Source organism: Halichoeres trimaculatus, unplaced genomic scaffold, assembly GCF_033239565.1.
Source record: "Halichoeres trimaculatus isolate MK-OKI-2021-1 unplaced genomic scaffold, fHalTri1.1 fHalTri1_scaffold_19, whole genome shotgun sequence".
Taxonomy (NCBI): Eukaryota; Metazoa; Chordata; class Actinopteri; order Labriformes; family Labridae; genus Halichoeres; species Halichoeres trimaculatus.
Genome location: NW_027437197.1, coordinates 28522695 through 28538339, shown reverse-complemented (window position 1 = coordinate 28538339; position 15645 = coordinate 28522695). Strand labels below are relative to the sequence as shown.

Here is a 15645-nt window from a genome sequence, read left to right as displayed (position 1 = left end):
TCTGACATCTCTGCTTTCGTCCCCCCTGATTATTTCCTTCAGTACACCGACATGGCATTTGGCATGTGTAATGCCCCTGCCACCTACCAGCGTCTCATGTGGACAGTGTTTTCTGGTGTACCTAATTGTGAGGCCTATTTGGATGATGTTGTTGTGTATTCACCAGACTGGGAGAGTCACATGGACACTCTGCGCACTGTTTTTGAGCGTTTTGAACAGGCCTCACTAACACTGAATCTGAATAAGTGTGAGTTTGCTAAAGCCACCATCACTTACCTTGGCAAAATAGTGGGCCAGGGTCAGGTGCGCCCCATTGCCGCCAAGATCAGTGCTGTTGAGTAGTACCCAGTACCCGCCACTAAAAGGCAGCTGCAACGTTTTCTGGGTTTAGCAGGCTATTACAGAGCTTTCTGTCGGAACTTTGCAACTATTGCTGCTCCACTAACTGATCTTGTCAGTCCTTCCAGGGAGTTGGTGTGGGATTCCACATGTGAGCAGGCCTTCAAAGCAGTGAAAGCTGTCCTTTGCAACTCACCAGTCCTTGCCGCCCCAAATTTTGCAGTTCCATTCGAGCTTAAGGTTGATGCTAGTGGGACTGGTGCAGGAGCTGTTCTGATTCAGGAGAGTCCAGCAGGCATTGACCACCCTGTGTGCTATTTTTCCAGAAAGTTTTCACAGGCTCAGCGGAATTACAGCACCATCGAGAAGGAGGCCCTTGCTTTGCTATGGGCTCTGCAGCATTTTGAGGTTTATGTTGGCTCCTCCCTGCAACCTGTTGTTGTGTACACTGACCACAACCCTCTTGTGTTTTTAAACCGTATGTACAACAGCAACCAGAGGCTCATGCGTTGGGCCAACATTGCCCAGGGCTACAGTTTGGAGATTCGCCATAAGAAAGGCAAAGAGAATGATGTTGCTGATGCTCTGTCACGTGTCTTTGAATGATGTCACATTATGTGCCATCTTTATGGAGGAGAGTGTTACATCACTGTTTTTGTTCAACTGCACCTTCTGGTGTAGAGATTGAAAGACCACGTGACCTACGCGCAATGCATGAGGGGTATAGGTGGCCGCGAAATGTAAACATTGCTATCGGGCGCTATCATTACGAACTCCGGTGACCTGTAATTCTGCGGTTTAAATCACATAAAACTTTTGAATGGACAAAAATAATTATGTACAAAGCGAAAGAGAGCGCTACAGGTCCATAAAAAGACAAACTTGATGAAAACGCGAAGAAAAGATACGAGGAAAAGTTGAAAGGAGTGAAGGGGCTAGACCCGTATGAACATTCTATTCTGATTGTGTGTCAGTGATCTGTGCATGTCTGGTTTTATTCTCATTAAGTCCTGGTTCACTGTGAGTTAAAAGTGGACACAATATAATGAGATGTAAGATTGTTTGTTACAGTTGCAGTTTGTCTTTGCTGCACACTTTGAAGTAGTTCATAGCATATGGCCTAAGTGCCCATTTTACACTGAAATTTGCACTATATTATTAAAAATGCTTGATAATATATGTTTATTTTGTATCAACAAAAAAGGTTTTTTTTTTTTTCATTTCACCACTTATGAATTTTGCAAATAAACAGACAGAAGTATTTCATTGTGTTTTATTCGCAGCTTTGTATCATATGATTTCATTACATATTGGACAACCTAAATTCATTGCTTTAATACAACACTTGGGCACATATTTGTGAGTGCACATGAAACAGTCACTATCTTATCCAGCAAAGTCATACCTTCTCCTTCACATGGCACTACTAAACCCAACCGTATGGTGTCATTTAATATAGTGTATTTAGAGCGAATACACCCAATTACCCGCTCAACATGGATTCTTACGTGGGCTAGTTTTCGAGTCTCCTCCACATCTTTAGCTTCTAGTTGGCTACGCCCTCGGGTAAATGCTGGGATTTTTAAAGTTGCACCCATTAGGGCAACACTTTCTTTAATATCAAAACCCCTGTCTGCTAGCACTATGTCTCCAGGTGAAAGCTTCTCCAGAAACCCAGAGTTCTCTGCTATGCGTTTGTCACTGGAACGCCCTCCCCATCCATGAGAAATAAAAGAGACAGTTCCTTGTGGTGTGATACCAATAAGGTATTTCATAGTGTGCCTACTTTTGTAGTTGGAATATGTCTCTGCCTTGGCTCGTAGATTTTGGGCTCTTTCGATGAAAAGTTCAAAACAGTCAATAATAACTGTGACACGATCACTAAACATCTCCACATACTGATGTGGCATGCTAGCTTGTATGCAATGCCTCAGTGGCCAGTGCACTAAAGGGCTGAGGTGAGCGTAGAGTACATTAATAGTATTGTTAAACAGAGTGGATACTGTTGTCCGACTTGTGCCAAACAGGTGGGCAATGTGTTCAGGTGGCAGATTGAGCCTTAAGCGCATGAGGGTTAACAAGAGCATCTGAAAATGGGAAATCTTGCGGTCTGTGTTTGGCAAGCTGGGACGAATTTGCATTAGTACACCCATTAGCAGAGCAAACGTAGGGAGCCCTATGTAGAACTTCACTTTAGAGTCATTATCTTTGAGAAAATCCTCATCTAGGTTCCTTTTGGACAGTTCCTCCTTCAGTTGTCTGTTTTCCTCCTGTAGACGAGTGATTTCCTTCAGCCTGAGTGAGCACAGCTTACAGACTTGCTGCTCTTCATTATGGTGTTGAATGATCTGCTCTGGTTCCATCTCCACCGCAGTTGCAGTCATGTTTGCAGCTGAAAAAAACACACACACACAACCAAAATGTAAACATAATTTGGCATCACAATGAAACTTAAATTGAAAGAAGACAACAGACAAGGCAAGAACAGCACAAATGGCACAACAGATGGGAAAAATCTAGTTCAATTCTGACATGCTTCCATTTTGGCCAGTACCCATTTTGATCCATTCGCTGACTTCATTCATCCCTTTTAGTTGAATAAAGAAGAAGTTGTTCTCAATTGACTCACTTGGTTAAATAAAGTATAAACAAAGAAAGTATAAGTCTAATGCTATGTTCTGGTTTTGCAGATGCAAGTAAATTTGAACATAGCGCACATATTTCTTAATATTATACCATGTTTTCTATATTTTAGAATGTAGTAATTAAATAAAGTACATTAAGCCATCAATTGACTTTTATTTCTTCAAAATTGCACAACAAACAAGTTAAAGCACGGACAGTAAAATCACTTAAATGATTAGAAACCCAATAAACACTTACCACAGTGGCTAATGGATTGTGTCAAACCCACTGCATACAGTAAACACAGAGGCTAAAGTGCAATAACTAGGTTGGGTGTTAGAATGATCTTACCTCCGTGAAATGGGGCTTCATTGTCCTCTGTCTCTGGTCCAGTGCCATTAGGAACTGTTGGAAGTTGTTTCGATCTTGCCCTCTCACATAACCGTTCAAATCTCTCCGTGGTAGCTGCTTTCACCTCAGCATGACCGAGGTTCAGAGTGGGTGCCCAGTCTGGATCGCATTCTAGCATTTCGTAGGCTGGTTTGCCTGCAAATAAACAAACTTGAGCCTATAAGGCAGACCAATGGTTCATAAACGGACTACAAAACGTAGCTATTTGCTATCTACAGTACTGTGTTAGCAAGTCATTGAGCTAAGCTATTCACTCATTAACCGGAAAAAAACAATCGGACCAAAAAGTATGAACTTACCTTTGTGAAAATGCTTGGAGCACACCAACATATGAGCGGGAGTGTTTTGGAAAGTAATATTTGGTCTTCGTATAGCAGCGATCCATGCCATGCGTCGCCTCTTTGTGACTTCGGAAACACGGCTTGAACTATGTTTCTTCCACAACGGAATACGATAAAAGCCAATATCCTTGCCTTTTGGTCTCCCCTGATGGTCATATGAACGGCTATGACAGTTTACAACACAACAAGTTTTAGCCATTCTGTCTTTTCCTGTGTACACTCCGTGTTTACGTAGTGGTAGCATGCAAGTGTCCCGCGCACGGCCACCTCTACCCATAACTCTTTGCGGAACTGACGTCACACTTTCAATCCCTATTTAGGCAAGGCCTCTTAATTAATCACTCTCTCTTCTTCCACCTACACAGCAGCAGCTCAGCAGTGTTTTTCCCCTGGTTTTCAGGTACTTTCTGTTTAACTGCCAATAAACTAAAATCTTAAAACCTTAAACCCCTGTGTTTTCTCCATTATTATGTTCGGTGTTTGAGCCAGCTGTAACACTCACATCATCTTTGGCAGTCTTCAGCATTTAACAGCACGAGGATGGCTAAATACAGACTGGCGTAGCAACACATTACAATAGACAAAGCAAGAAAGATGTACCTGATAAACACAGAGGAAATATCGGTGTCTCACATCAACTCAAGCGGTTGTCAGCATTTAAAAGCTAAAACAGAACAACATACAAAAAACAAAAAAAGAGCTTTCTGCTTGTTGCTTAACCACGAAGTTCATTCATATTCAAGCAGGAAATTGCAGTACATAGTGAGGCAAACGATTTAAACAAAGCATAACAACCACCAGAAACTCCTAAAACCAAAACCAGAGTTCCTTTTTAAACATTTCAAACACAGAAACATCACATTTACTTAAGAAAACAAAAGTATAAAAGACATTAATCAGAACTACTAACTGAGCGACTTACCACGAGGATGGCTACATACAGATTGGCATGGAAACACGGGCTGCACCACCCAAGTCTGCACAGGCGCCAATAGAAGGCGCTGACGCCACATTAGCTCCCTGTGGATACACACTTACATAAACAAGACCACATGAAACAAAACAAAGACATCTCATAAGACGAGATGGCAAGTGGAATCTTACTCCACTACACTGGCTTGAAGAAGACACAGAGTTCAAGAAGGAGATGAGAGTTCAGGCTGCTTCAGCCCAACACTTAATTCAGAGCAAGTCCATTTGAATAATGGAGTGGATGCAATGATGTCCCACGGTCAAAACCCGCGTTGTAGTGTTCAGCCATTGCTTTTATCCCCCTAGGGCAGGGGTGGGCAATTAATTTTTACCAGAGGGCCACATGAGGAACCTGAATTGTGTCAGAGGGCCACCAACTTTCTTCCATCGTAAAATGCTCTAAATTAAATATTTTGAATCGCTGGAACTGATAATCAGAAGAATAAAGCACTCTGTAAATGTTTATATTAGGTTATGTAAAATTGTGGTGTATAGGTAAAGTAGAAAAAAAAAACGATTATTGAATCCTAAAATGAAAAAGAAAATGTCTTAAATTTTCGTCTTTGTCAATATCTGTCATACATGAACTCACTTTTACCGATTGAGAGTGCTGGCGGACTGCCAACACTTGAATATGGAGGGAATCTCCCATTTTTTAAACCCTTTCTCCCGCTGTTCTCCTGGCTTGTGATTTCTCCTGATAGTCCCCAAAATTTAAGTATGCTTCTGTGAGCTCTAATATTTTACTAAGTCAAATCAAGTCCCGTACTTGGGCGTTGTATCGAAAACTCAGAAACCATCCACCCCTCTCCTAGTTGGTTTGATCCACGCTGCAGGAGACCTCAGAGACAGAGACAGATAACGGTGCAGCACTTATTGATGAAGAGTTTATCAGAGCCTTAGCTGTTTCCTTTCTTTCTTTTTTGGAGTTGACGTGATATGTCGTGAGTTAAACTAACGTTGACGTAGCTCTGCTCTAACGTAGCATCCTCTTCAGTCAGGGAAGTTTAGAGCAGCGTGAATTTTATAGTGAGAAGGCTGACTCTAAAATAGTGAAACGTGTATCGTTGTAAAGTTCTGTCCGTCTCTGGTGTGTGATGCGCATACGTGCTGCACGTGTACGCGACGGCACTCTCTCTTTAGAACAGGAGAGAGTTCAGGTGGAGGAGACAGACTGAGCCAGTGAAGGAGAGGGAGAATTCAATCCACAATGTCCTGTTCAGTGCCTGTGATAGATGCAGTATTAAGACATATGCACCCGCACAAGTTTTATGATTGGCCTCACACGGGCCGGACAGGGACGTACAAAGGGCTGGATGTGGCCCTCGGGCTGTAGTTTGCCCAGGTCTGCCCTAGGGTGTTCCTAAATGTGTGCATGCAGTCCATCTATGGACTTCCTGTCCCTGGGTTTCTGTATATTCTTGGGTCTCTGAGTGAGCAGATATTGGTCAAGAACAGCTGAAAGCACTAAATATTTCAGTCCTGGTAGAATGGAGTCATCTTCTCAAGTTGAAACTCAGGCTTAAGTTGTCAAAGAGGCAAAGGTTAGCTCCTGCTCTGGCTTCTGCACAAGCTGCAGGCTTCTCATGCCTCATGAATCCTCAACAGCTTCTGCTTCCACCTGTCCATCTCGTTCTCTCTCTCCTTTTTTCAGAAATCTTTGTGGCTTTTCTCTTTCTACCTGTTTCATTCAAACCTCACTGAAAGATCTATAGATAACCTTTTGTAGCAAGTTTCAGATTCCAGAAATAAAAACTAAATTTGAAATCCACAGGAAAAAGAAGGGAGAGAATTTTCAGAATGAAACCAAAAGGTTCATTTTAACAAGACTCAAATAAAAAACTCATGAAAGAAACAAAACCAAAAACACTGGAACACTGGAAAACTTTCATCCCTGTCTGGAAGGCAGGGATGAAAGCAGGAGACATGTGCTGACAGGAAACGATGAGCTGACGAAAAAACTCAAGAAAAACAGACGATCCACACAGAGGGAAACCAGACACAGGTAAAGCATGGTGGGGTGGGTGGTTGGGGGTTAAGGAGAACTTAAGCAAACAGGGAGCAACCAAGTGACCAGAAAAACACATAAAGGATAACTGAGATTCACACGGAGCACACAAGGGTCACAAAGAATGAAGTGAGAATAGGTTGTGTCTGAAATCACTTCCTCATTCCCTGCTCTCAGTGTAGTGGACATCAGCTAAATTTAAACTAAAATTCAGAAACCACTCACTGCCTCCCCAGCCACTGACAGTGACGTAATCAGTCTCACTAATTTTTCCCAAAGACTGCAAAACAGCATAGATTTCAGCAGTAACTAATATTATACTTGGTATATTTTTCACAACAGCCAAATATGATAAAAACATTTATAGCAAGTTATTTTTTAAATAAAATAAAGGATATATTTGTGCAGCAACTTATGCAGTATTTGATAATTACGAGGCCCAGAGAATGCATCACCCACGATTGACGGTCCAGCGGCTAAGGTCTGTGTTCTTTGTTTCTCTGCTCATCTGAAAGTTAGTCAGAGAGCTCAGTCACAGTTTTTAATGTTGTTACATGTTATCAGTAATCACTAATCATGTTATCAGCTGTTTCTTCTGTTTGAACCGGAATGCATTACAGTTGTATATTGACCACATAGTGAACATAGCTGATACACTACTTTTCATAATGCATTGTGGGATACATTGAGTGGACCATACAGTGTATGACTATGCTCACTCAAGAGGGGACTGAAGAGGGAGGGGTTTTGGACATAGCCCTCATGTCCTCTCAGCATTTTCACGGGCAGCTGTTGGTGATTTACGGTGAACAGGACTGTTTTTCTTTTTGGGAACTGAAATCTGCAGAGATGGCTGCAGAAAAACCCTTCAGTTGTTCAGAGTTTAGGCAATATTTGCTTAAGATGTGGGCCATCAAGATTTCCTGCGTAATTAATGTGGGCTATCTTTTACCAACCTGACATTTGCATTTTGCCATTTTCTGCCATGGAGCACTGTAAAGATTGATATTTGAACAGCTGTGTTGCCTGAGGGAGGAATAGAGAGGAGCCATTCATATGTAACTTCTCCCATCCCTCAGCCTGAGCTCTAACTTCATCTGGAATATCCTGTAAACTCTACAAACCTGCATTAACTGCTTCACTCTGAACACATTTCTGCATATTTATCATCATTACAGCTGCCTGAACTTCAGCAGGCCAGAGGAGAGTTTGAGTCACTTGGTATTAAGTCAGTAGGAGTTAAAGCAAACATGAGAAATCATATAAACTCCGATTTACTGCTCAGAGTCCTGCTGTCTCTTCTTTTCGTTGTCTTAAAATCAGCTCAGAGACAGTTTGCCAGCTCAGCTATCCATCACGTCACCTTGTTTTTGTCACCACACTTTACATCCCAGCACTCCAAAGGACTGCTGGTCTGCAAACAGCTGACATGGGTCTGTTTGATAAAGACATGCTTTGGATCTCTTTGGTGTTTTCCCTCTTCATGAGCAGTATGAGCCGCAGTCGCTGGCTGCTGATCTCTAAATGCTGGAGCCCGGCTGAGGGTCGTCGTGCCTTCTTATCTGGACCTGCTAACAGGCCGGTGGCAGAAAGGCTGATATGAGCACATTAAATGAAGAGGAGAAAAACTTTGGTTGGCAGGAAATGACTTGCCTCAGCTGTCTGCCCTGGACCAGTGATTTATGTCCCAGGATATCGCCGAGCCACTGCGTGGATCTTGGCTGATGGGGGGCCCCCGACCCTCCAGTGCTTTACACTGAAACACAAACACAGTACTGAACCGCTGCTGGGGAGCCGGGTACCATGAGGTGAAGACTCCTTTCCTCATGGTGTCTGAAAGAAAAAGTGCAGCTCTGTGTGTACCAAGCTGTGGACGTGCAGGAGAGGAGCGTGCATCGAGCCAGAACCGTCTGACTCACGACACGAGGGACACACGCCAACGTTAACGATGACTTCACCAAACTGTGCTAGAGACAATCAGACAGTTCAGTTTCTGAATAACTGAAACAACATTAAGAGCTGAAAGAGGCAGGAATCAGGGTGAGGTGTTCCTCAACGGGGTGTCAGGGTCAGAGGAAAGCATCCTGTGGGGGGTCTTCTCCCACTTAACAGCACCTTATGACGGGTAACCGTACATTCAGACCAGAAGCGTCAAATTTGCTTGTCAACGCTTTGGCCGCTCTCATCGCGCTGCTTAGCAGTTGAAAACACACAGAAGCACGCAGGCAGGGGAAGCGCTGCGAACTGCCGAAGGGGTGGGGCTGACAAGCTGCGGTGCAGATGTGTCACCCTGGGAGGATCAGCTGTGCTCTGGATGACAAAGTTCAGACCCGCTCCTAGACCTCTCTTTTTCCCTCTTTTTTTTCCTCTCTGAAGGTGTCCCTCAGGCTTTTCCACCTCTTCCTACAATCATCAACTACAAACAACATACAAAATCAGGGGTAAACACATTTTTCCTCACAGGTCTGTCAATCACATCACACACACACATAAACATCAGTCTGCAGGAGAGAGGGATCCACCATGTCTCTTTCTGCATATGAAGAATCATTCTTTTTTTAATGTCCCTGTAGATAAACAGAGACACATCATACAGCTCCTGGAAGCCGGACACAGCAATAATAAGTTTGTCCTCCATTGTTTATCCTCGATCTCCCCCTCAAAATCTTCCGCCCGGGAATACAGATCGGCCTGTCATTGGCTGACGCCTCGTTCGCGCTGCTGCTCATTTGCATGAAGTTGAGCTTCTCCCAACTTCAGCTCATCGATTGCTCCGCTCGCAACACGCCGCTCCACGACGCTCGTGATGCTCGTGACGCTCGCTACACGCCGCTCATGATCGCCGCCACCTCGAACGCCCCTTGACGCTGGCGATCATAGAAAATGAATGGCAGCCGGACGTCGCCGACGCTCAGACCACTTCTGGTGTGAGTGTGCGGTAAGACATCTGAGCAGCTGGTGATCTCAAACTCAGCCTACCTTCTAACAGCAAACAGGAAACCAAGTCTGGGTGAGGTGGCTCTTTGAGCTCTGCCTCTTTTCCCCCTCAGGTCCAACTGAAGCAGCTCCAACACTGAAATCATTCATGTTGTTCCTGACAGAGTATAGCTGTGTTTGTGTTCCTAAAAAGAGATTTTTCACTGAGACATAAATGTGAAAAACAGCATCAAATCCACAATCGGACACACTGGATCAGGATTTTCTCCAGTCCCTATCATCTCGTCTCCTTTCCACCTTGTGTGTATTATCCATGGGTGTGCAGAGAAAGCTGGCTCTAACCGCCACGGTGTGTGTTTCTTTTGTGTTTTTACCTCAAGTATTAGACCTGGATGTTAGCACAGCCTGTGCCATCGGCCTGGCTGCACTGTCGACCCGGCTGTGCTGTAGGCCTGGCTGTGCTGTCAACCTGGCTGTGCCGTAGGCCTGGCTGTGCTGTCAACCTGGCTGTGCCGTAGGCCTGGCTGTGCTGTCGACCCGGCTGTACTGTCGACCCGGCTGTGCTGTCGACCCGGCTGTGCTGTCAACCTGGCTGTGCTGTCAACCCGGCTGTGCCATAGGCCTGGCTGTGCTGTCGACCTGGCTGTGCTGTCAACCCGGCTGTGCTGTCAAACCAGCTGTGCTGTCGACCCGGCAGTGCTGTCGACCCGGCTGTGCAGTAGGCCTGGCTGTGCTCTCAACCCAGCTGTGCCATCGGCCTGGCTGTGCTGTCGACCCGGCTGTGCCGTAGGCCTGGCTGTGCTGTCGACCTGGCTGTGCTGTCGACCTGGCTGTGCCGTAGGCCTGGCTGTGCCGTAGGCCTGGCTGTGCTGGTTGGAGCTCTGGTGCTCTAAGAGGAGCGAGGTGGATCAGCTAATGAAACATTCACAAACATGCAGCCCGTGGCTTCAGTGCCTTCTGGTGTTTAAAGGCTGCTGCTGCTAAAGGGATTGGCGGCGTTGCCTCTTTGACTGTGGGTTTCTCGCTGTGTGATTGAGTGCTGATGTAAGATGGCAACTCAAGATGGAAGCCCTGTGCTCTGAAAAGGGTTTTCTTAGGAGCCAGGTTGTTGAAAAGCTTGAGTAAACTTCAGACACAACCACGCAATACGACCGTCACAGTCACAGTGACAGACAGGCGTGTCACCTGGACCGGTTTCGGTGAAGTCTGAATTTTTCAAAGATGTAAAGAAAATGAGAATTTTCAGTGAACATGTAAAGAGTCTGTGAAGGAACTAACAGAAATCAGCCTTCAGATAAATCTTTTTAGCCTGCATGTGGAAAAGAACAGCTTCTGTCGGTAAAATCAAACCAGGATGTGTCTTTATCTGCTGCGTGGCTCTGATCCAGCCTCACTCTTTATTCAACAACCCCCTGAATCACGTAAAGTAACCTAAGCAATCACTTCGCTGAAGCAACCGTCCTCTGCTTGATGTTGCAAAGTTGACGCCTCTGAGTTGTCCATTAATTTCTGAAAATGAACACCATAATATCCCTAACATATTTCTGCTCCTTTTCTTCACAGTTTGGTCTTCATAACATCTATAGTCAGAACAGCAGAACATGTTGGTAACACAGTTGATGAACAGTTAATGCGCCCCATGTACAGACAATCATTCTGATAGAATATTGATGAGGAGGAGCTGAAACATGACACACTTTCTTCAAGGTTCACACCAAAAAGGATGGGCCCTCAGCTGATTGGGTCATGTGACTTTGGAGCAACCATTGCTGATTTATAGGGTTTTTTCAATGGGTAACACAGTTGGTACAGATTTCTCAAACACACACAAAATGAATTATTTTTATCTAAAATAATTATTTAAATTGTTTTTAAACAGGTTTCTCATGTTTAATGATTATTTTGAAGAAATCATGCTGGAAATAATGAACACAAACATGTATTCTAGTCTTAATTTTGAAGAGTAAACTTGACATTTGAGAAACCAGACAGCACAAAAACGGTAAATTCCAACACATGATTTTCATTTTCTGATAAATAAATGATTAACCTGTTAACTTTCTGTATCAAAGGAAAGGGAACTATCAGCCAAATGAGCCACTGTAAAATTGGTCATTGCTTGATTTAATATTTGGTAAAATTGATAAGTTTACCCCATGGAAATGACTGGAAAGGTACCCCTATTTATAGAATCACTTTCACACAAACATTTACTTCGGCACATCGCATCGCTCTGATGTGTCTCCTCTGAATCCTTCTCAAAGAAACTTCTTTAAACACCTTGGATTTGTCAAGGGCATATGGAGCAGGGTTTCCAGTGTACCCAGTGTCCCCAGTGTCTTCAGAGTTCCCAGTGTCCTCAGTGTCCCCAGTGTTCCCAGTGTCCTCAGTGTCCCCAGTGTTCCCAGTGTCCTTAGTGTCCCCAGTGTCCTCAGTGTCCCCAGTGTCCCCAGTGTCCCCAGTGTTCCCAGTGTTCCCAGTGTTTCAATGATAAGAAAAGTTTATCAAGGTGCTCTACAAACTAAAACCACAGAGAGACCTGTCACCAAAGCAGGGCAGCAACGAAAAAACTGAGGGCTTTAAGAGTCTGAAAGACAGAAAAAAATCTTCAACCTCAATTTTAGACTTTCAAAGTCTGGCTGAGCTGACTGACAGCTGACCAAGCTCAAGGTCCCACAGACTGAATCAAACATGCACCAATAATGAGTGAGATCATCCAATTGATTCTATGGCAGTTTTAGAGTTGATCAGTGAACTCACCCTGCTGGATCCTCCTACATCCTTGTGTCAGGATTCTCACAGAGACCAGCCAACCTTTAATTTGCAAACAAAGCTGTAAACAATACACGTTACAAAGTACTGCGTATGTCTGATGAAGAAGGAAATACATAAAGCATTTCTGTTGGGCCTGGAGGACACTGACAATGCGTTTTTGTGCAACTGTTTATTTGTCAGAAAAACTCCACTGGGTACCTTTAATTTAATTTTCTGGGTGGGTGCCAGGAGCTGCTCTGAAAGTGAAACAAACAGAGCGTCGGCTCAACAGAACACAGAGGGTCCAGTGCAATCAGACTGTAAAAGGCAAAAACCAACAGGTGGTCAAAAAGCTGAGTCTCAGGCCTCAGGACAAACTCCCCTTTAAAGGAAACCTTGTCCAGCTTCACTTCACAAGCCTGGGCAGAAAACACCTCCATGAGCGTCTGACTCAGTGTTTCTAGTGCACTGAGTTACCAAACTGCATCATTTCCTCCACCAGCATCAATAAAAGAAAGTATTTAAAGAGGCCGCGACGGGGACCACTCCACACCGCCTCTGTTTGTTTCCCACTCTCTCTGTGCACGAAATCTGCTGCCGAACAAAACTATTTTTTTCTTTTTTCTCCTCAGATTTGAATAATTTAGCTTCATTTCTTTTGACATGCTGTGCCTCAGCTTGTAACAGTAAGTACATGAATGATTCATAGCAATAAATGAATTATAGCACTCTATTTTTAGCCCCTCAGTTAGTCACCATCATCCAATCATTGAACCGTTATCCTTGCTTTTTTACACTCCAAGTGGGTATATGTTCAGTGCATGACACATACTGGTTGCCTTAGTTACTGAAACACACAACAGCCATCTGCCATCATGAAAAAGGCATGAAGTACACAGTTGAAAAGGAAAATCAGGCAGTAAGCAAACTTCTCCACCTGCTTCATATAAGCAGGAAATGACCGAGCTAGCTCAGAGGTACCTCATCTTGACTCCTCAGTCCAAGGAAACCCAAGAGGAAGAGAGTATGTGTGAGGATGGCTGTTAATTCAGTGTCTGCATGAGAGCTGAGCCAACATCCCCTGTGGATCAAAGTAATTGCATTTCATGGGCTGACAACACAGAAGAGCTCCCATCAAACACAAACACACAGAGCTATAGAGAGCCAAATCCTCTAACAGCGGCAAGGTCCACACTCAAACCAGATCAGTCACCGTGCTCCCGGTACCCGGCTGAGGATGATCCAGGGTTCCTTTGGTCAGAGCGCTCAGTCCATGCAGGATACTGTCTGTAAGGGTTACTCTGTCCATGAAGTATACTCTGTCTCAGACCCTTGTGCTACCAGCTTTGATATGCAGAGGGAGGTTTTTCATCCAGAAAATGGAGATATATAAAATTTAACCAAGGCTGGACTCAGACCAGGTGCATTAGTCAACTAGACTCAGCACTGATAACTACCAGCTTTATTAACTTGTTCTGGAGAAAGAATTGGTAGAAAGCGCTCCTCAGCTGCATACCAAGTGACATTGCCAACAAATCCCATGGGAGGAGAGTTGAACCCTTTAAGCGACCTCAGGAAACAGACTTTGGAGTTCAGGAGGGTGTGTTCACTGCTGGAGAACGGAAATGTTGGGACACAGAGGAGGAAAAAGGGAAGAAACAGAGTTTCCTGTAAAAACCTGACCTGTTGCTATCTTAGCTGTCAAGCCTCCAGTCTTATTACAGCCAACGTTTTGTTTCCACATCAGCCAGCATTTCTAGCTAATAGCTTCATTGAACATTAGCCAGGGCATGCCAAGATGTTTGGAAAGCAAAAGAGTTTTCAGGTTTCTGAAACGTCCCTGATCTTAATCTACACGTCTGCATACATCCTGAGAGTGCTCTGTGAGGACCGCTGTAACCTTGACATGGTGTTTACTGATGAAAATACAACAAGTACACATAAAGTATACACTTTTTTTTGGTTGCTAGGCGCTACCCAAGTAGCTGCCTGTTGCAGCAGCTCTCTCGTCTTTGTCCGTTTCTTGTAATTTCTTTGTCTCTTTTTCGTAATCTTTGTATTTGGAGTGGATCATCACTTTGTATGGTTCATTGTCGGTCACGGACACTAAACTCTTTGTGGCTTCGGCGGTATTTTTTACTACTTTTCTCCTGTGTTTGTCTGGAGATCCTACATGTAACCATGGCTGCATTGTTTACATGCGAAATTAGCTGTTAGCAGCCTGTAGCATGTCAATGCTAACTAGTGTAGGGCTTGATGATTTCCCTCGAGCTGAGGAGGAGGAGGTGAGGACGACGTGCTGGTTCTCGGGTGTGAGCTGGGAGGTGACGGCGTGGACCTGTCCTTCCATCCATCATTGTTGGGAACGTGGGATCTTGCTCCGGGGGATGGATGAGCTAGCTGTGCTAACCCAGCGGCATCGTGCTGTTCACGGACGTGGCTGACGGAGCTGACATCGGACGCCGCGACACATCGGAGGAGCTTCGCCTGCTGTGAGCAGACAGGATCCAGGAGACAGAGACTGAACAGACTGCTGGGGAGGCTCAGTCCTGGACCCTGTGGAGGTGGAGACTGGCTGGGCTGGAGAGTGGTGGACGAGTGGTGGACGGGATGTCGTCATCTAATTTCTTATGGACATTTTTGCACTTTCTATACTCTTTCTTACTTTTGTTTTCTTTAATGCTGCGGTGACTCCTGAATTTCCCCTCGGGGATAAATAAAGTATTTTCTATTCTATTCTATTCTATTCTATTCTAAAGTGATAGTGAGGTGAGCGTTGTCCTGTGGACGCATCACAGAGTAAGCCCCACAGGGGATGATGCTCCATAATGAGGATCAGAGTTGATTGAGCTCCTCAAGTCTTCTCTGTAATTTCAGCTCTTTGGTTAGAGATTACCTCCCTATTCCTGAATTTGACTTGAAGGAAAGACTTATCCTGGAAGTCACAGTTTTACCTGGACAAAACCTCCAACCAACTTCCTATACAGAAGGAAACAGTACCTGGCTGACAGTTGAGTCTGCTGGAGCCCCTAAGAAACTCCAGATCAACCATTTCTGCAGGGACCAAGACAAGCAGCCACTGTGTCCTCAGACAGGAAGGAGAGGAGGTACATACAAATGACCTGATTCTACTCTGTACTCCACAAACAGATAATAAGCTATGTTAAAGAGAAGTCTGGGAGAAATGTTGGACTCTCCTGCTCCACAAACCTTCCTGTTGATCTGTTCGCCAGAGCCATCACTCTGAATGATGTGTTT

The 15645-nt window shown here is 44.5% G+C and overlaps 1 protein-coding gene across 1 annotated transcript; it reads right to left on the bottom strand.

Moving 5' to 3' along the window:
* Positions 1-1664: 1664 nt before the first annotated feature.
* Positions 1665-15439, bottom strand: LOC141808040 (uncharacterized). The gene is made up of 5 exons (XM_074694349.1): positions 15388-15439; positions 10308-10522; positions 3675-3861; positions 3316-3510; positions 1665-2731 (listed from the first exon to the last, which is right to left on the bottom strand). Exons 1-5 carry the CDS (start codon positions 15437-15439, stop codon positions 1665-1667), a joined length of 1716 nt encoding a protein of 571 aa, XP_074550450.1.
* Between the last annotated feature and the right edge of the window lie 206 nt (positions 15440-15645).

What these genes read in the sequence shown, in the direction of transcription:
- LOC141808040 (XM_074694349.1), bottom strand. Translation starts at nt 15,439, where the DNA reads ATGGTTGATCTGGAGTTTCTTAGGGGCTCCAGCAGACTCAACTGTCAG. An exon ending in CAGACTCAACTGTCAGCCAG is followed by an intron (nt 10,523 to 15,387) that starts GTACTGTTTCCT and finishes CGCTCCTCTTAG; the next exon opens with AGCACCAGAGCTCCAACCAG. An exon ending in CCGGGTCGACAGCACAGCTG is followed by an intron (nt 3,862 to 10,307) that starts GTTTGACAGCAC and finishes TATGACCATCAG; the next exon opens with GGGAGACCAAAAGGCAAGGA.